General features: G+C 36.9%; 1 protein-coding gene and 2 long non-coding RNA genes across 3 annotated transcripts; 2 read left to right on the top strand and 1 right to left on the bottom strand.

Moving 5' to 3' along the window:
- LOC109343471 lies at positions 2,371–21,060 on the top strand. The gene is made up of 3 exons (XR_002107215.1): positions 2,371–2,381; positions 12,885–12,892; positions 20,990–21,060. It is a non-coding gene; the product is annotated as an uncharacterized LOC109343471 (long non-coding RNA).
- LOC109343472 lies at positions 10,281–12,644 on the top strand. The gene is made up of 5 exons (XR_002107216.1): positions 10,281–10,758; positions 11,100–11,580; positions 11,691–11,942; positions 12,091–12,173; positions 12,381–12,644. It is a non-coding gene; the product is annotated as an uncharacterized LOC109343472 (long non-coding RNA).
- LOC109343470 (60S acidic ribosomal protein P1-like) lies at positions 20,884–22,553 on the bottom strand. Its single transcript, XM_019581776.1, has 3 exons — positions 22,412–22,553; positions 22,108–22,317; positions 20,884–21,077 (listed from the first exon to the last, which is right to left on the bottom strand). Exons 1-3 carry the CDS (start codon positions 22,478–22,480, stop codon positions 21,024–21,026), a joined length of 333 nt encoding a protein of 110 aa, XP_019437321.1. The 5' UTR covers positions 22,481–22,553; the 3' UTR covers positions 20,884–21,023.

The raw sequence follows: 24,396 nt of genomic DNA, 5'->3' as shown, positions 1-24,396 counted from the left end.
TACTTCCTTGTGGTAGAATTCCCCTATTTATAGTGGAATGATAGATGATGTAGTTGTTGGCAGGTACTGTCGATGTGGCCGACTATCTGGGCATGTCGGGGGCTGTTTTATCCGTGTCAAGCGGATTTGGGAGAGTCGTATTATGTGCGTCATTAATATGTAGTTTGTAGCATGTCTGACAATTGTATCCAAAGTTTGTCCTTGTCGTGTTGGCACGAAGTTAGGTGAGATTTGTAGGTGGCATAGAAGTATGTTATTGGAAGCATGTTAGGTGAGATATCTGGGTAATGGTCCCCCGAACCGGCCCAGTGCATCTGGCCTATGGCATGGTACTTGGATAAGGCCAGTCCGACCAATAAGGGATGTTCGGTTGATCGGGATAGAATAATGGAGTATCATTTTACATTGTTATACATGGCAATGACAACTTGGACATTGTGTGGGTCAAAAAGTTTAGAATATTAGTCCAAGTTAGTTTAATGTATGCATGTTATTTCTGAGGTAATTTGTGTGCCTAATTTGGAGGGTTCAAATGTAAAATAATGTGAATTCATCTTAATTTTCCTACTACCATATCATTCACTCTATTCAGTAAACTATTGTTGGTTAGTTATAGTTTATCTATTGTTGTGGAAGGTTAATAATTATATATTTTAATATGTTTCACAATTCACCTTGTCGAAACCAAACTTGAGTTCCAAAATTTCCAAAGCTCATCAAAGTTCCATATCTTCATTGATAATGCAAGGGAAGACTCGAATTGGAACAAAAACAAGTTAAATGAAAACTCAATTTGGCCGGATTGGATGCCCGAGGTATGAGATCTTGAGTATCCGGGTTGGATTTCTTCAAGAATCTAGATAGAGTTGACTTGGACGCGTCAATGAAGGTACCTAAAAAGGTTCTATGATGATCAAGACAGTAAAACTATAAAGATAATGTCCGTGAGTGATAAATAAGGTATGAGAAGTAGAGAATAGTAATATCAAGTGATGATTTCTCAGTGATACTTCCTCTTAGGGGAGACCCTTATTTATAGTGGTTGAGTCGGATGACGTGGCCCTTGAGGGTACTATTGGCGTGGCCGACCATCCTAACATGTCGGGGGCTACTTTTCCCATGTCAGGCGGCTTTGTCGGGGTCATACTCCGTACATAGTTGATTTGTAGCTTGTGGCAGGCCTGGTAGCCATATTGTAGTTGTCCTTGTCATATGGCAGGAGGCTAGGTGTGATTTTCAAGGTGGTGTGGCACTGTGTTGTCGGCGGCGTGTCAGGTGGGAAGTGGTTCTAGATCCAATGTGGAATATCCGACCATGAAGGGGCTAACTTCCAGACAAACTCCTTGATTAGTCGTACTCGTTTTTGCTTGGACGAGTATGTGACTACCTTTGAATAATTAGGATACCCAGATAACCAGGTTAGAACAGTTTCCCATAGTCTAGTAGTATTGTCGATGGGCGACCATGCTAATAGACTTTAGGTGCATTAGTAGGTGTCATTAACCTTCTGAGTTGTGCAATACGTGGATGACATTCATTAATGCTCTTTGGTTATCAGACTATTTTGTTGCGCAAAGTGCTTGAGTATGGCTTGCTGATTCATTTCTTGTCGTTTTTATGTCTTGGTTCTTGGGTCATTATTGGATCACACTTGAGTGTCTTTTGAATGTGTAGGATGTGTTTTCAGTTTGGCCATGATGGGTGGCCTTTTCCTAGCTTTGCCTATAAATGGAGGGGGATCCTTCTCCATATTCTTCACTTTATTTTTTGAATCTTCTACTAACGAAACTATTATACTGCCGATCAACCTCGTGTGTTCCTTCAACTTTTTTCAATCTTCTTTCTAGGTAATTTCTCTTTCCTTTTTCCTTTCGTAGTCATGGTCCTTATTACCGACCTGGAGTCTAGTAACGATTTGGTGGAGGTTTTGTTTGTACATCTGCCCAATTTCGTCTCGCGGTCATCTCGTTCAAGGGATCGAATCGCCCATAGATAGGCGAGTGATCTGACACTTCCAGCCTTAATGGCCCGCTTAAGCTGGAGGTTGATGAGAAAAGAGGTCGTATGGATGGACTAGACAGCTTTTCGGGGGAAGCAACATTCGGTTGTGGATAAGGAATCCAGTTCAGAATTTGACACTTCTTCTAGTAATAGGTTGTGGATGTCAAGATCATACATGGGAAGGGCAAATAAGTTTCTAATCTCTAAGGGTCTGGATGGCTGCAATTCCCGCTACTAGAGAGTTAAAGAGAGGATCGGACATCGTAGGTGAACTTGCCTCTAGTCAAAAAACAAGCACGCATTGTTCCGCCTATTCGACTCTTCAGTCAAAACTAGAAGAAGGGGTTCTATCAGGTTGAAGTCTGGGGTGCAACCCATTAGTGGGCCTATGGATCCAGGGGAGAGCGTCGTTTCTAGTACTCCTAGAGTGCCAACCTCCACCAAATGTCGGCCAAAAGGTCCAGGTATGCCTTTGAGAGGCTCGAGGTTCTGGAGATTGAGGCGACCTGCATAATGTTGGGATGGGTCGAAAATGGCTTGACGATATCCTGTCCGGGCCTATCCAAAGGCGACCAGGCCTTTGAACGTCAGATTAGTGGGTACTAAGTCATCTATCTAAAATTTATAAGTTTTTGGTTACATGCTCATCCTTTTCTCTTTTTTGTAGCTATCATAGCCGACCGTCTGGGGAAGAATTGACTGTTGAGCCAAATCATCCAGTGATTAGGGTCGGGGAAATGAGCTCGAACAAGCTCATCCATTCCATTCTCTAGTCAATTCGGGGGGAGCTCAAACCCTCTGACTGATCGAGTAGCAGATCTTCCACCTACTCCTCATATTTTGACCGACCAGAGCGGGTTGGTCTAAGCGGCTCTAGTCGTTCCTGCGATCCTAGTCACAACTATTTCTACGTCGGAACCTCAGACTAGGGGTGTCAATATGGGTATTGCCCGCGGGCCAGCCCGCATTGCGTGCAAAAAAATGCGGGCAGGGCATGGTATTTTTGCCTGTTAGCCCATATTGCCCGGCCCATTAGCAGGCATTTTAAACGGGCTTCGCGGGCTGCCCGCGGGCATTAGATTCAACCCCTTAAAATTTTATTTTTGGCCCAATGGCCCAAACTCCTTTACATTATTACATATTCACGTTTATAATTTGCAATTCCTTTTATTTCACCCACACACTCACAGCCACAGTGTTAGTGTTCTACACTTCTACATCAATCCACTCTACCATCTTCAATTCTTCATTCACTCACCACACACCAAATTCCCTTCTTTCTTATTTTATTTTCACTCCATTCATATTTCACTTCCATCTTCATTCTTCAAAGCTCAGCACATTCCATCTTCGTTTTCACTTCTTATTCCTTCAACTCTCATTAGCATTCACTATTGTTGCTTTTTTTAATATAAACAGGAAAATGCCTGCGGGCCGCCCGTTAGCCCGTTTTAAAACGGGCAGGGCATGACTTTTTGTTCGTTAACCAATTACGGGCATGCCTGACCCGCTTAAATAATTGCAGGCATTTGCGGGCGCGGGCTAAACGGGTTGGGCGACCCGTTTTGCCATGCCTACCTCAGACTTAGCGGGAGGCTCCTGTAGAGCCTAACATTATCATCCCCCTCATGCTATTCGCCACACTATAGGGAAATGGAAGGCCCCAAGTGTGGAGGATCAATCTCTTGCAAGATACTTTGTGCCACAAGCGGTCGAGATCAATCTAGTGACCGACAAGGTGAAGGTCGTCCTCGACACATCATCTATCCAGGATATGATGAGGCAGGTCCGAGCGACCTCCATCATGGTTGCATCAATCGCCAAGTACTTGGAAGGTGATGGCGCAATACGATATCACCTCCTAGATTGAGATGGCCAACTTGACAACTCATTATGAAGAGACAAAATACGAGATCCGTCAGCTTAATGATAAGCTGAAGCTATCGAATGAGTAGGGGCAGGCAGCTGAGGACTCCCACAACTAAGCCTGGGAGGAGATTGCCCGCCTGACTGAAGAGGTGGTTGCCCTCAGGTTGGAGAGGGATGAGCTGGCGGTGGAGTGGGATTTTGTTTCCACCTTGATAGTAGAGACGACGTACCTCACATGGGACAACGCCTTTGCCCATATCAGTTTGAAGTACGCGAATGAGGATTGGTCTTGGACACGCATCAATGCGTATATCCAAGATAGGAAATTGCTAGTGGGTTGTAACACCGTGAATTTTATGTGTATGTTTTATTAATTATTTATTTTACCAACGATTAATTTTATAAATTAATTGGTATTGATTAAGGCTCAACTGTAGTTGAGCGTTAGTTTTTTTTATGAATTCCTATTTTGTGGTAAATTTTCATAATTTTCTGTGACGGAAAGTTTTTGAGCTGCTGTCAAGCCCAAATTCGGCCCAAAAACGTGTTTGAGTTCCGTAACTTGGAATTGAATTCTGATTGTGTCATTGGTTTCGAAATATTCAAGATAGACATCAAGTTCGTCCATAACACATTTGTAAATATTTTTCACTCTGAATTCCATGTTTTGAAGTTCTAACCGTAAACCGAAATCGGGAGATTTTAATATCTGACCGAGTATTAGTCAACAATACTCGGACATGGTTTAATCGCGAATGTTTTGCCGAATAGGTCAAATCACTTTCATGAGTGAATCTTGCTTGTTAAACAAGCAAAAGTACAAATCTCTTACACAAAAAACCCTTAAATCACTCATCTACCTCTTACACAATCCACTTTTTGAAAATATTTTGGTATTTCCCCTCCCCAAATCTGATTTCTTTTCTTTAAGAGTGTTAGATATTTTATGTAACGGCAAGTGTACCGTATCGTACAAGTAATAAAATCCGGTAAAGTACCGGGATAACGTCCTCAGGGAGCGGAGTAGATTTACACTAATTCCTACAAGAGTCAATTGAGCAACTATGTACAAGATTTTGTTGATATATTTACCTTGATTTTTAGAAATAATCAAATTGAAATAACAATAAAAGATAATAAAATAAAAGGGTTGGGATCGAAACTCATCTATTTTTCCCTTTTGACATCCATAGATTCAATTCCTAATAGTTTGTGAAGTTACTGAATTTGATGCACATTTTTCATAAATCAATTACATCAGTCCCCTAATTGTAACATTCTTAGGTAATCACTCGATTACCAATTCCCTGGACAATCGGATGATTAACTAGCATTAAAATCAAATGTAAAAGCAATTCCTACATCATTGTCCATTCCTATACCAATTATGTAGCAAGAAAGATAATCCAGATCTAGTATCAAGTTTACCTTCCCACTTCAGTTAAACTTGAACCTTAAATCATGAATTCAGTAGCTAATTGAAATCAAGCAATAAACAAGGGATAAACTTTCCAAAATCAAACAACATTAATATAGAATTGAATCCAAGAGTACAAAAGGTAAGAAGATTACATTTTGATTCCCAACTACGAAAAACTAGCCACTCATCCTTACCATTGCAACACTCTGATCATGAGAAATACAAGAAATTCCAAATCTAAAGTCGTTCCCACGACTTCTCCCCTCCTCTCTAGTGTTTCTCTCCCTAAAATCGTGTGAAAAAGCTTGGAAAATGGTTGGATAACCCCCCTCTTCTTTTCGTAACCGCCTATATTTGTTCCAGACTTCTGGTATCTCGCTCGAGTTAGAGATTCTCGCTCGAGAGAGAGAGTAAATTTCAGCATTACAAAATCTTCTCGCTTGAGCGACAGATATCTCACTTGAGCGAGAGAAGTTGCACTTCCACGCCTGAACACCTCGCTTGGGCAAGTCTCCCTCGCTTGGGCGAGGGAGAAACAGTAAGCATGAGGTTTTTTGTCTTGAAATAGTGCTCGAGCGAGGGGTACCAGTGTTTTCTGGTGATTTTCCTCTGAATTACCTCGCTTGGGCGAGGCTAGTGCTGTCAAAAACATATTCTTCTCTCTTTTCCTCCTTGTTTCATCCTTTCTTACCTACAAATGACAACAATTACTTAAATTCATAAACAATACAAGATTGCTAGATTATTGGGAATTATATGCAATTATATCATAAATCCACACAAAGTGCCCTAAAATTATACACATTTCATTAACATTTTGGCACTTAACAAAGAGCCAACTCCTAGCTTGGAGAAAACACTTGGAATTTTCACTCTCTCTCTTCACTTTTGAATTTCTAAGAACACTCAAGATAGTTCTCCATTTTTTATTCTTCATCCTTTAATATCTAACCATTAGGTGTTTATTAAATTTTAGTATGATGTTTATATGTATGTTAAGAATATTTTCAACCGTTGAAATCTTCATATAGTCTTCCTAACTCTTTTTATGCTCAAAACTCTAAATATGTGTTTTCTTGAACTTAGAAAGTTATTTTTGAAACCATGAACTCCTTGTTGTTCATGAGGCTGCTTTTAGTGTTTAAAAGTATGCATTTTTTATTTTAGTGAAATGGGAATGAGTATGAAATCAAATGAACCTTTAAGGAGTTTTGAACCATGTAAAGCTTGAACCTTTTCACTTGTTTTTGGCTTGAGAAACCATAGCCTTGGACAAGATAGAAAGTAATTATTTTGCCATGTTTCTAAGTTAGATGTTTATAAGTTGGATGAGTTTTGTTGAAAAATGATTCATATTGTTCATGACTATGAACCAACACCTATTAACCCTTGTGGTCATCCTTAAAGTTGGAGGTGTTAAAATGATCATGTAACTTGTTGAATCTACATTAGTTAACTTACTTTAAAGTGGTAAGACTAACAAAGGATATCTTGATTTAAAATATTGTTTTAAGTATGAGATCAACATTATCAACACTTGTAGTTGTATTATAAAAGAATGTGTTGAAATGATCATGGAAAACTATTATACAAAATATGGAATCTACTTAAGATGACTTGCTTTAAAGTGGTAACGTCAACATAGGATATATTGATTTAAAATTATGGACTTTGATTAAGAAACTTACTTTAAAGTGATGAGTATGACCTAAAAAGTCTCCATCAAAGTATAAATTTATGTGGTGATAAAAATATAAACTTTATTAAAATATTACCTTGAAAACGATGGAAATCGTGAACAAGAATTTCGAGGACAAAGGATGGTTCAAGAATATGAATCTTGGACCGAATGGATGAAAGCGATTGAGTTCATAAATAGGTTAAACGATGTCTTTACCTTAGGGTTATCATGTAAAAAATTAATTTGCAAATCACTAACTTGTTTTTTGTTTACTTCCGAAGCTTTCGAAGTCGGACAACCTACCCATCCACACTTAAAGGGAATCAATCGCTCAACAACCTAAGGTGAGGGAGAATACATCATGACATAGTGGTGTCCGAATAGGACATCCGGATCTCCTAAACTACCTCAAAAGTTTGGAGTTATATTTGTATATTAAGAAACCCGTACTTAATCAAATGTTTACATGCTTGGATTAAGTACGAATAATTTCTTAAGTTGTATGTCTTAGGATAGATTAAAATATCAAGTAATATGGTAGTTAACCATGAAGGAACACCACTCGAATAACTAAAATGTGTAAGGATAAAAAACAACGGAGAAATTCGATACGGTGGCCCAAAAGGTCGAGAGAGTGATCCTCGCCACTAGACCACCCTCCCCTGGGAGAGTCAGTGTCGCTTGAGCGAGTGGTTCTCGCCTGAGCGAGGGCCAGGCAATGTGTTTTTCCTGTTCTGGGAGGTTTTGGCGTCGGGCAAAAGTCCCTTGCCCGAGCGAGGACTAGGTAGTGATTTCGGTCCGTTTTTGGTGGATTTGTCGCTTGAGCGACAGTCCCTCACTTGGGTGAGAGCCAGACAATAGATTGAATTTGTTTTGATGAATTTTTCGCTTGGGCTAGATACAGATAATAATTTGAGTTGTTTTTGATTGATTAATTGCTTAGGCAATAGCCCCAGGTTGGATGAGAAGTGTATCTAATACTTGGGAGAGACCGTGGCTGAAGTGAGGAGTCTGGTTCCCAAATCAAGAAACTTATACAGTTACCTTTGTTATTGCACCTTATTAGGGCAAGGTTTCCGATGGTGATGTCGTGAGAATCTTGACCATGTAGTCGTTTAGGGTAATTCAGCGATGGTTCGTAGTGGTAAGGATGTTATTCCTCTATTATGTGATGACGAAAGATCAGGTCCCATAAAAAGCATTCCTATGGGAGATGTCTTAGGTTGGGCCGATCATAAAAAATAATGATTACAAGATTTAATCGGCTAACCTCGGTTAGTGTGCATACTCATTATGGATAATGAAGTAGTGGAGAGGAAAATCTCGGGAGAATAACGAGCTCTGCCATGTTGAGAGGGACGACGATGGCGGTGATTCGTTAACAAAGTCTAGGTGAAACGAGTCCATTGTATTCCTGAATGAGGTATTCTGTTGGATCGGACAGTTTTCACAGCACAAACTAGACGATCTCTGATAACCCCCTTTTGAAAGCAGGATCGATGAGAGGGATGCCAAAAAAGTATTTGATACGACACCGTGAATTTTATGTGTATGTTTTATTAATTAATTATTTTATCAACGATTAATTTTAGAAATTAATCGGGATTTATTTAGGCTAAACCATAGTTGAGTGTTAGTCTTTTTTTGTGATTTTTACTTTGTGCTAATTTTCGTAGTTTTCTGTGACGAAATGTTTTTGAGCTGCTGTTGGGCCCTAATTCACCCGAATTCGGCCCAATAACGTGGTTTTGAGTTCCGTAACCCGGAATCAAATTCCAATTGTGCCAGTGACTTCGAAATATTATTTCGAGTCAAGATAGACATCAATTTCGTTCAAAACGCATTTATAAATATTTTTCACTCCGAATTTTGTGTTTCGAAGTTCTAACCGTAAACTGAAATCGGGAGATTTTAAGATCCGACCGAGTATTAGCCGACAATACTCTGGCATGATTTAATCAAGAATGTTTCGCCAAAAAGGTCACATCGCTTTCATGTAAGAGGCGTGCTTGTTAAACAAGCAAAAATACATATACTCTTACACAAAATCCCTAAAATCACTCACCTATCTCTTACACAAACTCTTTTTTGAAAAACCATTGACTTTTTTCCCCCAAACATGGTTAAAGGTGATGGTTGTATATCAAAGGAACATTTAAGGAGTTTTCCTAACCATGCAAAGGTTGGACTTTTCCACTTGTTTTTGGCTTGAAAAACTATAACCTTGGAGAAGTTTAGAATAATATATTTTTAATGTTGAAATTTGATTTTGTTTCAAAGGGGATGATTTTTTTATCAAATGAACATTTAAAGTGTTTAATGATAAGTTTAAAGATCAAAACTTTTCTTAGCATTAGGTCTAAATCATGACCTATATGTGTTTAGGAAAAGTTTAGTTTCTAACTTTGAATTCCAAAATGTTTATGGATGAGTTTTATGAAAAAGTGTTGTTTTAAAATATTATGAGTAAAAGTTTGATTAGTAAATGATATCTTTGATTTTTAAGTTCAAGTAATGATTTGGGATAAAAGATGACTTATAAAAGTCTCGACTTTATAAACTTAAAGTGTTATGAAGTAATTGATGGTTGATTTGTTATAGGATGAACATTGTTAAGGTAAGCTTACTTTAAAGTGATTCGTGTAACTTAAGAAAATTTGATTTTAAATGTTGTTTAAGTATGAGATCGACACTATCAAGAATGTGTTGAAATGACCATGAAAACCTATTATGCAAAATATGGAATCTACTTAAGATGACTTGCTTTAAAGTGGTAAGATCAACTTGGGAGATATTGGTTTAAAAAGTGTGGATTTGGATTAAGAAACTTACCTTAAAATGATGAAGTATGACTTAAAAAGTCTCCATGAAAATATAAATCTATGAGGTGATAAAGTGTAAACTTTATTAAAAACGTACCTTCACTACTACATTTTTTGCCTATGATAACGCATCAATTTGCAACGATTTCAAAACTATGATCGTAGAATAGAATAGACAACAGTTTTTTATATTGTTCTCTTATATGTTAATTTTGTACATTTATCTACTACAACAGTTTTAAACCATTCTTGAAAAGGAATAGGCGACGTTGTTTTTACAATTAGTTTTATTTAGTCTTGGAGCAGGATATTTATAATGTTGCCTATGAAATTATAATAGAGAACGATTATTAAATTATATTTGATCATGGTTTTCTATGTGGTGTTGTCTTATGAGTTATAAAAAAGTCATTCTCAATTACTTTTATTATTTTTTTATATTTCGTTTATGTTTAAATTTATCTTCTACTCTTAACATATAGCCTTCTTCTTCTAGTGACCCTATCCTTTTCATTCAAACACAACCCCTAATCTTCTTAATGTGAACCTTTTTCTCCCATTGCAGCCATTAGCGCCACCTTCAATAGACTGAATTTGTTTGAGAAACTGTTCATCCATGGCGAGATCTGAAGCGGAGAATTTTCTTAATTTTTCTCTCTTCTTTTTGGAAGGTAAAATAAAATCCTAAATTCCTTAACACAATTATAACATTCTTCTTCTCTGACGCAGGCTTCACCAATTTGAACTACTATCGAGTTCAGTTCTTCATCCTCGGCTTTCGTCAAGATGATCTTGCTCTCACCCACTTCGTCTTCTTTTCCCCCTCCGATCTCTCTAACTTCGCCGTCCCCGGTTCCAACAAGCTCTACCTCACTCTCGCAGGAGAATGCTTCATTACCTTCAGTTACTCCTCCCAAGGATAATCGTTATATTTGTAACATGGCTGTGCAAAAGTCTCTTAGAAGGTATATATACATTTCAGTTTTCATTGCATTCTATAACTAACTATATCAGTGGTTGGTTAGATTATGATTATAAGCAGTGTAATACATCATAATTCAATAGATTCTGGACTGAATTTGTTTATTTGAGTAATGTTTGCCCAAAAGCGATTTCAAGATAATTTCTTTTGTTTGGATTGTGTTAAAAAATGGTTTTTACATAGTAAATTACGAAGAAAGGAGAAAGTATTGAGAGTGAGAAATTATCTATTAATGAGACTGTTGGTATCCGTATACATATATATGTATAACAATTTTATCTTCTTATTATTATATTAATCATGTATTTATGTATGTGTGTGCAGTTTGAGAGGGAAAAAAGGTTAAAAGACATGAAGGTAAGTGGTAATAATAATGTTAAAGTTGAAAAGGAAATAGAAGATATAAGCGAGGAAGTAGTAGGAAGGACACTGAAAAAAGCATTGAGATCAATGTCAACACTTCAGAGTGAGGATGGTTTCTGGCCTGGTGACTATGGTAGTCCTTTGTTTCTTCTTCCTACTTTGGTCATTGGATTATATGGGACTGAAGCACTTAATACAATCTTGAACATTGATCATCAAAGAGAGATGACGCACTATCTCTTTACTCACCAGAACATAGATGGAGGGTGAGGATTGCATATAGAAGGGTGCATCACTATGTTTTGTACAACTCTAAGTTATGTAAGTTTGAGATTGCTTGGAGAAGACATAGATGATAGGTGCTATGCAAAATTCAAGAAAATGGATTCTTGATCGTGGTGGTGTCACTTCCATTCCATCATGGGGCAAACTCTAGCTTTCAGTAAGTATACAATTTAATTATCATGTTACAGTAGTAGTTGATCATTTGAGTAATTAATAATTTAATGAAATGGTGGTTGGATAATATATAGTAAAATGAAATATGAATAGGTGATTGGCGTATAGGAATGGAGAGGGATAAACCTAATACCACCAGAGATATTGTTGGTTCCTTACTTTGTTCCTATGCATCCTAGAAGGATGTGGTGTCACACTCGATTGGTGTATCTACCAATGTCATATTTATATGGTACTAAGTTTGTTGATCTTATCAACTCCATTGTTTTATCCTTTAGAACATAGCTCTATACCCTTCTTTATCACCTACTTGATTGGGACCATGTCAGAAACTTATGGGTCAAGGTGGGTACTCTATTCTTCTCATTTTCTACTTGTACTGTATGTTCCTTTTTATTAGTTAATTATTACTTCACAACATCATTACAGTACTAATATAATGATGTTAAAGTAATCTAGATTTGTTTTTTTGTGGTACCATGGTTAAAAAAAGCATGGAATGCATCATTCATCTACCACCAAATGTGGATAACAAAGCTAGATCAGATTTTACTCAATGGAAACAACATTACCATTGTAAGTCTCATTGTGTTTCATTTACCTACAATATTAATTCTGCATCACTTTTGAAAACATTGACTATAATCTCAATATCTTTTAGTAATTTATCTGAACCACTAAGTGAGAGTCTCGTGCACTATGTCATTATTCTTCATCATTTAGTTGTTTATCTGCACCATACTTTGTGCATACTGACACAAACAATTATCTGGTTTAATGTAGTTGGTACTTAGAGGTTCACCTGATCATGAATGAGTAATGCTACTTGGAATTGGTACCTTTTACCTTTTAATTTCTTATCTAGACTATAGAACATGAATATTTAATGTTATCTCTAAGCTTCAGTTACGCCTTAGTCATAACACATATACTTATGTCACTAGCCAGCCTGTCCATGAAACAGATCTTTGTTCTTATTCTCATCAATCATTCTTAGATTATTATGTAGAAGAAGTAACCTTATTCAATCATTACACACTAACGGTTCTGTAGATGTGATTTCTACAATTATTCAAGGAACATGGTTTGGCTGAAGTGCAATATTGGACACGGTGAAGACCAACCAATTAGTGAGTATGAAGAGCATTTTTCGAGATCAAGTTGAGTAAGAAGAAGAAAAATCAAGTTTTTGCATAGTGGGGTCAAATTTTGGGTTGTAAAAAATATTTGATCAAGTATGCCTATTTTGGCATCGTTTTATTAGAGATACACATAAACAACCATTAGAGATGAGTGTAATTATTTGATCAAATGAGTTTTGTTTTAATATGATCTTTTATACAATTGTATAAACTCATTTATTATTGTAAAAACAATATTTAGTATTATTGTTTTTATGTGTATCACTGAATTGATTTCATGAATGTTTGTTGTAGATTTATTGTGATTCAGGTTCAAAAACATAGTTAACAATAATAATAATAATAATTATTATTATTATTATTAGTATTCTTATAGGGAACGGTTTTTAGTCGTTCGTGCTAATAATGAAGGAAAATTGTTGCCTATTTAAATGACAAAAGGCAATGATTTTTAGGTTGTTGCCTATATGGACGATGGTCATGGTTTTCATCTTTTCTTATAGGCAACGGTTTTTAATTGTTGGTGTTGACGATGGAGAAAAATCGTTGCCTATCTTAAATACTAGGCAATGGTTCTAAAAAAGTGTTGTCAAAAGTACAAAAACCGTGGCCTAAACAAAAGACAGCGCCTTAGACTACCACGGTTATAAAAATGTTGCCTAGGACAAAGAGAATGGTTTTTCTACATTTGGCAATGATTTTTAGCCATTGTTTTAGGTGAAAAATGTTGTAGTGCTTGGAAAATGTTAGAAATCGGGAACAAGACTTTCGAGGAAAAAGGATAGTTCAAAAATATGAATCTTGGACCGGATAGGTGAAAGTCGTTGAGTTCATAAATGGATTAAAGTGTTATCATGTAAAATTTATTCGCAAATCACTCAATTGTTTTCGTATGTTTAGTTTCGAAGCTTTCAAAGTTGGACGATCAACCCAATCTCACGTAAAGGAAATCAAGCACACGACAACCTAAGGTGAGGGAGAATACATCCTGACATAGTGGTGTTCGAATATGACACCCAGATCTCCTAAACTATCTCAAAAGTTTGGAGTTATATTTGTGTATTAGGAAAACCTGTACTTAATCAAATATTTGCATGCTTAGATTTTATACGGATAATTTCTTAAGTTGTATGCTTAGGATAACTTAAAATATCAAGTAATATGGTAGTTATCCATGAAGGAACACCACTCGAGAAACTAAAACGCATTGGGATCGAAAATAGTGGAGAGTTTTGATCTAGTAGCCCAAAATGGAGAGGAAATGGTCCTAGTAACTGGACCACCTCACCCAGGCGAGCCAGCATCGCCTGGCGAGAGAGAAGTAGAGGATGAGGCCCAAATTTGGTGCCTAGGCGAGCAACCCCTCGTCTGGGTCAACCAGCCTCGCTTGGACGAGGGCTAGACAACTAGTTGGGCCTATTCTAGGCATTTTTGGCGCCCGAGCGACCGTACCTTGCCCGGGTGAGGACCAGACATGTATTTCTACCAATTTTTGATGGATTTGTTGCTTGAGCAGCAGTCCCTTGCTTAAGCGAGAATGAAGAAGAGAATTAAGTCTCTTTTGATGAGTTCGTCGCTTGAGCGATAGTATCTAGCTTGAGCGAGAGACAAACAATATTTTTGTATGTTTCTAATTGTTTTGGTTGCTTAGACAATAGCCCTAGCTTGGGTGTGAAGTGTATTTACACTTGGGAAAGACCGGGAATCAGATGATTAAGTTTGGTGCCCAAATCGACAAACTTATACAAGTACCTTTGTTCTTGCGCCTATTTAGGGCAAAGTTTTCGACTGTGAGGTCGTGATTAGGGAAATGCTCAAAAAGGATTACATGATACAATGCAGTGAGGTCGTCTGACCGTAAGAGGCTTGGTCATGTGATCGTCTAGGATATTCAGTGATGGTTCGTAGTGGTAAGGATGTTATTCCTCTATTACATGATGACGTAAGATCGGGTTCCACAAGAAGCATTCCTTTGGAAGATGTCTTAGATTGGGCCGATCATATAAAAGAATGATTAAAAGATTTAATCAGCTAACCTCGGTTAGTGTGCATACTCATTATGGAAAATGAAGTAGTGGAGAGGAAATTTACGGAGACTAATGAACCCCGAGATGTTGAGAGGAACAACGATGGCGGTGGTTCGTCAGCAAAGTCTTGAAGGAGAGTCTAGGTGAGACGAGTCCCTTGTATTCTTGGATGAGGTATTCTGTTGGATCAGACAGTTCTCACAGTGAAAACTAGATGATCTTTGACAACCCCTCTTTGCAATCAGGATCGATGAGAGGGATGCCTAGAAAGTGTTTGATACGACACCATCCTGAAAGGGACAGTTCTTTGGAACAGATCAATCATATATCCTTGCGAATAATAGTTTGGTGCGTTCAAATCAGCTTGTTATGGGACCTGTAGTCAGTGTTATTTCTGAATAGTTTATTGGGAGGATATTGGTGTAAGGATAGATGAAATAAACATAGCATTCAAACATTAAGCTCGTGGATATTAATCCTCATGGTTTGAGTTATAACGCCATTCATCATTTGCATTTATGTATGTGATATATATTGTGTATGTTATGCGTATATGTCTGGATGTAATATTTTGTGTAATTCCACGCCGTCAATGAGTAATATTCATTAGATGTCTTACTCTCTTTATTTTCTGTTTGTCTTCTATTCACGTTTTATTCATATGGATATTTGTTCTGTGTGTTATAGGGGTTGTCCGATTGCGAGTGGGTTAACATTACACTTGGAGGAATAAACGGAAAACAACTTCGGGGGTCGTGATGCTTGGGTTGACGCAACAAGTATGTCGCTGCTACATGCCTTCATTTTGGGTGGGCGAGTGGAGCTCAAGTGAAGGGGCCAGATGACTCGTCGGCCACCGAAATAGATGAATAGCCCATGAGCTTCTCCATTGTAGTCGAATTGCTCATTGCCACCATGTACACTCCCTTTCTTCTTTTCATTGTGGGTTGTTCTTTGGTTGTTGTCGAGAAAATGTGGATGCTCGTTTGATAACAGCTATGAGCAGAATACTGGCTTCCACGGATGGTGCAGGCCCAGAGGTTGGGAGAGAAATTTCATGCACAAGTGTGGGGTAGACACCACAACCTCAAGACGGTTTAGCTTTGGTCAGTCGAAGATAGCGTTGTATGCTGAGTGGAAGTTTATAACCAGGAACTTGGTTTAGATTTTTCTGCTAAGGGGTTGGTCATCAACGGTCAACCATACATCTAAGTATCCTTACGGAGTTATGCCTTCATAATCAACGGAACTCCCCTAGTCAACGAAGAGTCTGTCGATCTTCTTGTTATTCAACTTAGTAGTGATGATTGAGGGATCATCATGATCCTGGACAATGCCCTCATAATCATGTCATTCGAAGGAGATAGGGTATCATGTCTATTGATTTGAGAATTATTGGTGGTTACCTACATAATTTCCCGTACATATCGCTTTTGAGTCGAACATGAAGTGCCTCCCGCAGCAAACCCTTCAGAGATGGTGTTAATATCAACCAGGTTCTTCTACCTTTGGTTGTTTGGGCAATATCTATCTGCCCATCCTCGTCTTGGTGGTTGTCCCTGTCGGTATTTTGTAGGGGAGTGTCTCCTTATAGGGTTGAGTCATCGTGTCGAGGTGATCGCCTTTGTTGTGTTATTCCTGCAATAAAGCGTTGCAGGTGGCTCGTTTGTATGAAGTCTTCAATTGTGTCTTGTAACTGGGTACAGTCATCGGTCATGTGGCCAAATGTGTTGTGGTATTCACAATACTTTGTTCGATCTTGCGACCTCACCTTGGTATTTGGATTAGGCTTGGGGAGCTGAACTAGGTATGTGGTCATGACTTCTTGCAAAATTTTGGAGCAACTAACGTTTAGAGGGGTGTAAGTGGTGTATTTTGGTTTGGGGGTCATATCTTAGGTGGTCGTGGAACCTTGGTCGTTTGATTTCTCATGAGGGATTGTGTGTATGGTGCTCGTCGAGTGATCGAACGGTGTGAGTTTCTTCTATGTTGATAAGGCTCTATCCTGAAAAGTGAGATCAGTATACTTGGCCAGCTCTATGCTGAAAATGCCATCCTTAAGACCCATGACTAGTACGTAGACGACCACCTCAAGGCTTAAAGTTTGGACCTTAATGGCCTTAGCGTTGAACATGTCTAAGTATGCACAGGTAGACTCGTGCAGACCTTACCGAATCTCGGACAAGGTGTAGGAAGACCTTGGTTGTTCTTTGTTGGTTGTGAAGCGGATGTTCAATTGGCTGGCCAAAGTGGACCATTGATCGATGTTGTTGGGTGTGAGCCTAGTGAACCATTAGAGAGTTATGCGCTTTAAAGTTTGCGGGATAGTTTGGCACAGGATAGGATCCATGGCAACATGGAAGAGCATAGATGCCTCGAAAGCATTGAGGTGGTCTTGAGGATTGGAGGAGCCATCATATTGGTCGATGTTAGTTGGACAGGCCAAGTGTTTTGGTAGGGGGGTAAGACATAATGTCATTGGTGAAGGGATACTTGGCCCCGCAGACAATATGGTCGGAGATGTGAGAGTTGTTTGTGGTTTTTGTTTGCATGGGTGGGTTGTGAATTAGGTGTGATTCACTAGCCGATTCAACGGTGCGTGCGATGGTGACCGACAACGAGGGTTGGTGACTGGATTCCTTGTGGGATTGGCGGAGTTCCTCGAGTAGGCCAACTTTCTGTTGGATTATCCTCTCTTGCTTTTCCATGATCTGCAATAGTTGTTGGGTGGTGGGAAGAGGTTATTTTGGAGCATTGTGGTGGCTGCAGCTAGCTTGTTGTGAGAGTTGTAGTTGGGATAGTGGTTTGATAGAGGGTGTATGATGGTTTGGAGGTATTTTGTGGGTGCTGGTTCTATGTGGTTGGTAGGGTTTGCTTGATTTTTTGTGGTAACCATGGTGTAGGTAAGCCATAGACAACGTCAATATTCTTTTGTGGATGAACGGTTTGGTCGGACTAGATGTTTGGGCATGAGATCTTGAGTATCCAGGTTCGAGTCATTCAGAATCTAGATGGAGTTGACTTGGACCCGCCGGTGGAGCTACCTGAAAAATTTCTCCGACAATCAAGGCAGTAAGATTGTAGATGTAATTTTTGGAGCAATAAATGAGGTATGAGAAGTAAATAGAGAATAATAATATCAAGTGATGATTTCTCAGTGATAATTCCTGTTAGAGGAGACCCCCTATTTATAGTGGTTGAGTTGGCTGACGTGGTCCTAGAGGGTACTATTGGCATGGCCAACCATCCTAACATATCGAGGGCTACTTTTCCCATGTCAAGCGGCTTTGGCAGGACCGTACTCTGTACATAGTTAGCTTGTAGCTTGTGACAGGCTTGACAGACGTTTTGCAGTCTGTCTTTGTCGTGTGGCAGGATGATAGGTGGGATTTGCAATGTGGCATAGTGCGTTATCAACGGTGTGTTAGGTGGGAAGTGATCCTGGATTAGACGTGGAATATCCGGCCATGAAGGGGTTGGCTTCCGAACAAACTCCTTGATCAGTCATACTCGGCTTTGCATGGTCGGGTATGCGACTACCTTTAAATAGTTAGGACGCCTAGATAATCAAGATGGAACAATAACTTAACCACCACTAGTCAAACATCATCTCCCCCTTCACCCTTCATAATCTCCATTACATGTCACCCCCTTCCATCTCGTCTCTCACAAACATCTTCTTAGTGATGTTGCGATTTTGCTTAGCGTTGTTGTGGCTATTTGTGTATCTTCTATACGTTAGGGACCAATGATGGATCAAGGACTCAGACATGGAGTATAAGTTGTATTAAGTGATTCAAATATATTAGAATTGGACAAATGAGGGATGAGTGCAAAACTATACCTGAATTCTTTCATGGACAAAGTTGTTGAAAAGCCCTTCATTTGACAGAAGTATATTCATCCAGTTTTTGTCAGAATAATGTCCAGCTCTAATCCAAGTCTCATGTTTGGGTGTTTGATTGAATTCTCACATAATTGTTTGAGATCATGAAGTATTGGGTTTATTGAATAAAAGAGGATTAGTAAAAGTTTATAAGTGAAAAAAATCTATGGAACCAAAGCCTTAGGCTATGTTTGGTTTAAGAATGAAAGTGGAGGGAAAGAAAAGAAGTAGAAATTGGGATGATAATTTTATTATTTGGCAATATTGAAAATGGAAGGAAAGTAGAGAAAAGAAAAACATATTTATTCATAATGTATTGAAAATGCCATAAATGTCATCATTATATATATATATATATATAATTATGTAGATATCTAATTTTTAAATTACATATAATCTAAGTTTAATATAACAATATTTGTTTATAAAATTCAAAGAAAATCATTAACATCCTACATACATATTTTTCTTCCTAGTATGTTTAAAAGAAAATATAACTCATATATGACAATCATTTTTATATTTCTAATCATCTCATTTCCACATTTTTTTGTTTTGTCTTTCTAATTTATTTATTATTTATTACTTAGTTGATAATTTTAAGTAATGATAATTCTTTTTTCTTTTCACTTCATCTTTTAGCATACACAATTATTATTTATTTGTGAGCTCAAAAGCAAAAAAAATAAAATTAAGTTAATTAACTTCACATAAAAATAAAAATAAGTTAACTAATTCTTTCCTTCCTTCATTTTCTTCCCAAATTAGGGAGGAAAAGTTTCTTATGAGACCCATCCATATTTTTTCCTTCCTCCCTATTTAATTTTGGAACTAAAGGATTTTCCACCACTTTTCATCTATGCAACCAAACATAATGTTAAAGTTTTCGATTGTAATGACTTGTAACTCTATTTTTCTCATGCCCCAAAACAATGGAACTCCTCGGTCATAGTCTCATCCAAAACGAACATTCTGAATTGTTATGAGTTTATAGTTGTGGTTATATGCAGCTGTTAGAAAACAACACTAGTTTATTGTGGCTCGGCCTTTGTGTAATGTTGCTACGATGGAGGTAAATGAATTGCAATGTTCCTTTTTATATCAAATTTTGCAAGATACCAAGGAGTGGTTTTCTGCGAAAATAGCTCATTACAAAAAACATCACACATAAATCTGCTTTATTCTGCGTTTTTGTCACATCTCAGTATATTATCATATATCCCTGCACAAAAGATCAATGTTTCCTCAAATGTGAGATGGTGCATTGGATCTTCAAGCTTGGTAGATTTTACTAAGGTACCCACATAGCTGCCAAGTAAGACAAACAGTACATATGCCTCATTCTGCACATAGTCAACTCACTGGGATCCTCTTTCCCAAAAACTGTCTCTTCATGTCTTTACTAACATTTTAATTAGTTTGGAATACAAATAAGATCATAGATCGAGACAAAATATCTTCATTCATAGGCAACAAAGGCAAATATCGAGGAACTACAGGCACTGGAGGGTCCATTCCTTGACCAGTTTCTGAATTACCACGAGTTATTAGCATGATAAACGTGAGAAACATGTCACGGGTACCTCGTGAAATAAATTGGGAGTGCCTGCAAAATCTAACATAGTTTATTTCATGCTTCACTCCAAATGTTCATGACTGAGAAAATTGCGTCCTCGTTTTTTCTTTATTTTGCCGCACACGGCTTAAAAAAACTCAGGTTTGCAGACTTAAAGACCACAAAATCCTTTGCCGTTTGAAAAAGTCAGGTTGACAAAAATTAATGTATAAGCAAGTACCCTAGGCAAGAACAGCGGGAAAACCAATAATAAAAATATATTAAAAGAAAATACCAAATGAATCGAACATATTAATATTTAAACTTACTAATGTATAGGAAAAAAAACAGAAACAAAATCATGATGAAAACTAGGCGTCTAATTCAAGAATCAAGTATATCTTTATCACCATCGTTGAAATTGGCTTACCTGCATAGCACAAAAATATGAACTCTATTCTCCTACATAACTAACATCCGTTGAATTATACTTAATATACAGACATTGCATACATCTTTTCGTGTTGAAAATACCACATCACTAAACACTTCTAACGTGTAAAGTGCATACGACTTTTCCAACAAAACATAGTTGCACTTTATGGTCCATGCAAATTTCAGGTTACTTTGGAACGAAGATTGGTAAAGACAAAATCCAAAAAATATGACAACAGAATACAAAAACAAAACAAGTAAATTAGAGATCGATTTACCACAATAGTTAATTGGCTAAGATTCACCTCAAAAAAAAAATCATAGAACAAAAAAACTTCACGTTTCAGCCTAGTTTGGCTAGCAACAAACTAAAAGAAAAACCTAATCAAACAAGCTGAAACCCATGTCATCATCACTTTCTTCCTTGGCCTCATCCTGCAAATAGAAATTCAAGTGTAAGTTAAAAAAAGCTAGACAATCTTGCGCAAGCAAATAACTGAACAAAATTAGTGATGTGCAACAAGAAATGAAGTGCAAAATTTCATGAAAACATATCCTGATGCACCAAAACACGCCATGAGACAAAATAAAAATGGAACTCTAGCACCAAGACATCAATATCCTGGCAGTGCACATTATGGCATCCTAAGTAAAATAAGTGAGACGTTTACTATTGAACTTTTGAGTGTGGACTGTATTCTAAACACAGCAGCTACAGTTTGCACATAAAGCCAAGATAGTCATATATAACTGAGTAAAAATAACATAATCACAAGATACAACAGTCATGTCAGTTATTTCAGGAAACGATATCATATCCAATTTCCTGATTGGAGATATAAAACCAATGCACAACCAGCATCTAATTGACTGCTCGGAATAATTTTTAACAAAATAAGCACTCACAAATCTTACATGTTCACAACCAAATGCGAATTATAGCATACAACAGGCATCATTATTGGAATATCAGATTAGTGACAAAATTAAGTGCAATGCTGAAGCGAAATAAGAAAGAATTGGAAAGAAAATACACAACAAATTAAGCACAGAGCAATATGTACGATCTTAGATGAAACAAATTCAAGTTATCTCAGTGTTGGCATCCTAAATACATGTTTAAGTTAGGAAAAATGATCTTCGATGAACACTCCACACATTCAAAGTGGGTTACTTCTCACAATTATGCCATGCACTTCAAAAAACACGATTTGGTTATTAATTAACAAAACAAATTATTACTGTCTAATATTCTATTCGGTTCCCTGGAACATAACAAAGAAGTAACCATTCCCTTTACCCTTAATGTGTAGATAACTAACTTAGATTCATAAAAATTAAACTATATATACGATATAAAATATAATTGCACAATGAATATTCAGTTGTATATCACTAATTTGTAAACAAGATTCAAGAAACACTAACAGAGACACGATATTCTTTAGAAATGTCAGAATCATACCTTCTTTTCCTGAACAGCTGGAGCTGCGGCGGCAGCACCAACGGCGGCGGCCGCAGGAGCAGCGACGGCAACCGCAGCAGCACCGCCTCCACCGGAATTCAAGATGAGGTCATCGATGTTCCTCTTCTGAGCAAGCTTAGCAAACAAACTTGGCCAGTATGATTCAACGTTCACCTGAGCAGCCTTCAACACAGTGGAAATCTTCTCCGCCTTCACAAAAACAAACAATTGTTCTTAAAGTAACGCAGGAACGTGTAACTGAAATCGAGATCAAAAAATTGGAATAATTGAGAATTAGACTCACGGTGATTGCAATCTCTTCATCGTGGAGGATCAAGGTAGCATAAGAGCAAGCCAACTCGCTGGAACCCATCGCAACGCACGAGATTGATCGCTGTTTGAGAGTGCGAAATGAGATTAGGGTTTTGAAAATGAAAGTGTGAAAAGTATATATATAGTGTTCTGGAGAAGTAGGGTTCCATTCTATTTAGATCATTTTATGGGCTTTTGTTGGGCTAAGCCCAGTCCATATTTGGATCTTATGAAGACATTATTTTGTTTACTCTTGGATTTGAAATTTGGACTCAGCTTTATTTTAAAGAAGAAAAATATATTTACCCAAATTAAATTATATTAGTTATATTCAATCTCATCATTCATATTTATAAATCTAATAGATCAAATATATGAAATTTAAAAGTCATTTAAGATTCATATTTTTCTCTTTCAACACATTTTTTACTTACTCTTTGGTTCGTTGGATTTAAAGAAATGAATGGATGAGATTATTTTGTTTACTTTCGGATTTGAAATTTGGACCCAACTTTATTTTAAAGAGAATATACATTTACACTCAAATTAAATTATATTAGTTATATTTAATCTTCATTCATTCATTTCTATAAATCTAACCAATCAAATGGGTGAAATTTAAAAATCACCCAAGATTCATATTTTTCTCTCTCAACACCTTTTTCACTCAGTTTTTTGTCCTTTGGATTTAAAGAAATGAATGAATAAAATTGAATGTGAATAATGTAACTAAATTTTGGTGTAAAAGAATCCTCCCCTATTTTAAAATCCCACAATGTTCCTAACTCTCATCTTATAACCATTCTTCTTCAATCATTAATGAAAATCTCATGAATAGTTGAACTCCTTGAACCTCAGTCTTCTCATCTCATTGTTACTCAAATCCCAAAAACCTATTTTTTCAATGTCAGACGGTATAGTAAGTGTTGCTTCAAGTTTGATTTCCACCATTTAAGGAACATCTTCAACATGGCAAGGCATTCTCTTTATAGTTTTAAGTTTGAATGTTGCATGTTATGTTTTTGTTTCATCTCAGATGAGTCAATGTTGAAAATGCTAATTCTTTTGTCTCCATTTTTCATTTTGGGTAAGATATGTTTAGAAACATTAACATTCCAACAAGGTAGTATTGAAATAGTATACAAATGTGAGAATGGAACTTTGAACATTGTGATACACTCCTGTGGGAATAGAAAATCTTAAATGTTGAATTTTCCATTATAGGGGTGTTCGCTGTCTAGAATTAATCAAATGAGATGAGTTCCTAATTGTAGACTCTTAGAACCATAATTTCATTATTAGTTCCTTCATCCAAAAATCATATAAAAGAGGTTGTCAATCTCAAATTAAGCATTAGAAAACATATACAACTCATAAAAATCCATACACAATAATTAAGCATAAATTTGAATCTAAGTATTATATACTTTCAATCCTCGCAAGAGGTAAGTTTATATAAATATGTTTATATAAAAATATCTTTTAATCTTTATGTCTTGAAATGACATAGAAATTCAAATTCTAGTAAGCTTTCCATATTTTCAATAACAAAGTTGATAAAAGGGACTAAAATGATGTTCAACTCATTTTTTTATATTTGTTTTGTATAAAGTTCCATAATATATTCATGGTTTAAGTTAGCAAAATTTGTTGTACTTTTTGAAATACACATTTGTATCCTCTCACTTATTGGTAAATAGATTAATCTCGGAAACATCTACTTGCTTCACAGAAGTTAGGAATGATATGTGTGGGCCAAATGATAATAAACATCCAATAAATTAAAAGTGAAAAGGATGTAAATACTTATAGGATAAAAGTTTTATATATTATCATTGTATCATTTACGATTCATTTTTCATTATCATTAACTCTTAAAAAAAAGTAATCCAAATGAAGAGTAAATATTGTTGGGTTTGTAAGACTGAGATTACAACTAAGAGGGAGAATAAATTAGTTGTTTAAAAACTATGACAT

This window comes from Lupinus angustifolius, chromosome LG03 (assembly GCF_001865875.1).
Source record: "Lupinus angustifolius cultivar Tanjil chromosome LG03, LupAngTanjil_v1.0, whole genome shotgun sequence".
NCBI classification, from domain to species: Eukaryota; Viridiplantae; Streptophyta; class Magnoliopsida; order Fabales; family Fabaceae; genus Lupinus; species Lupinus angustifolius.
This window is presented reverse-complemented; position numbering and strand designations above follow the sequence as displayed.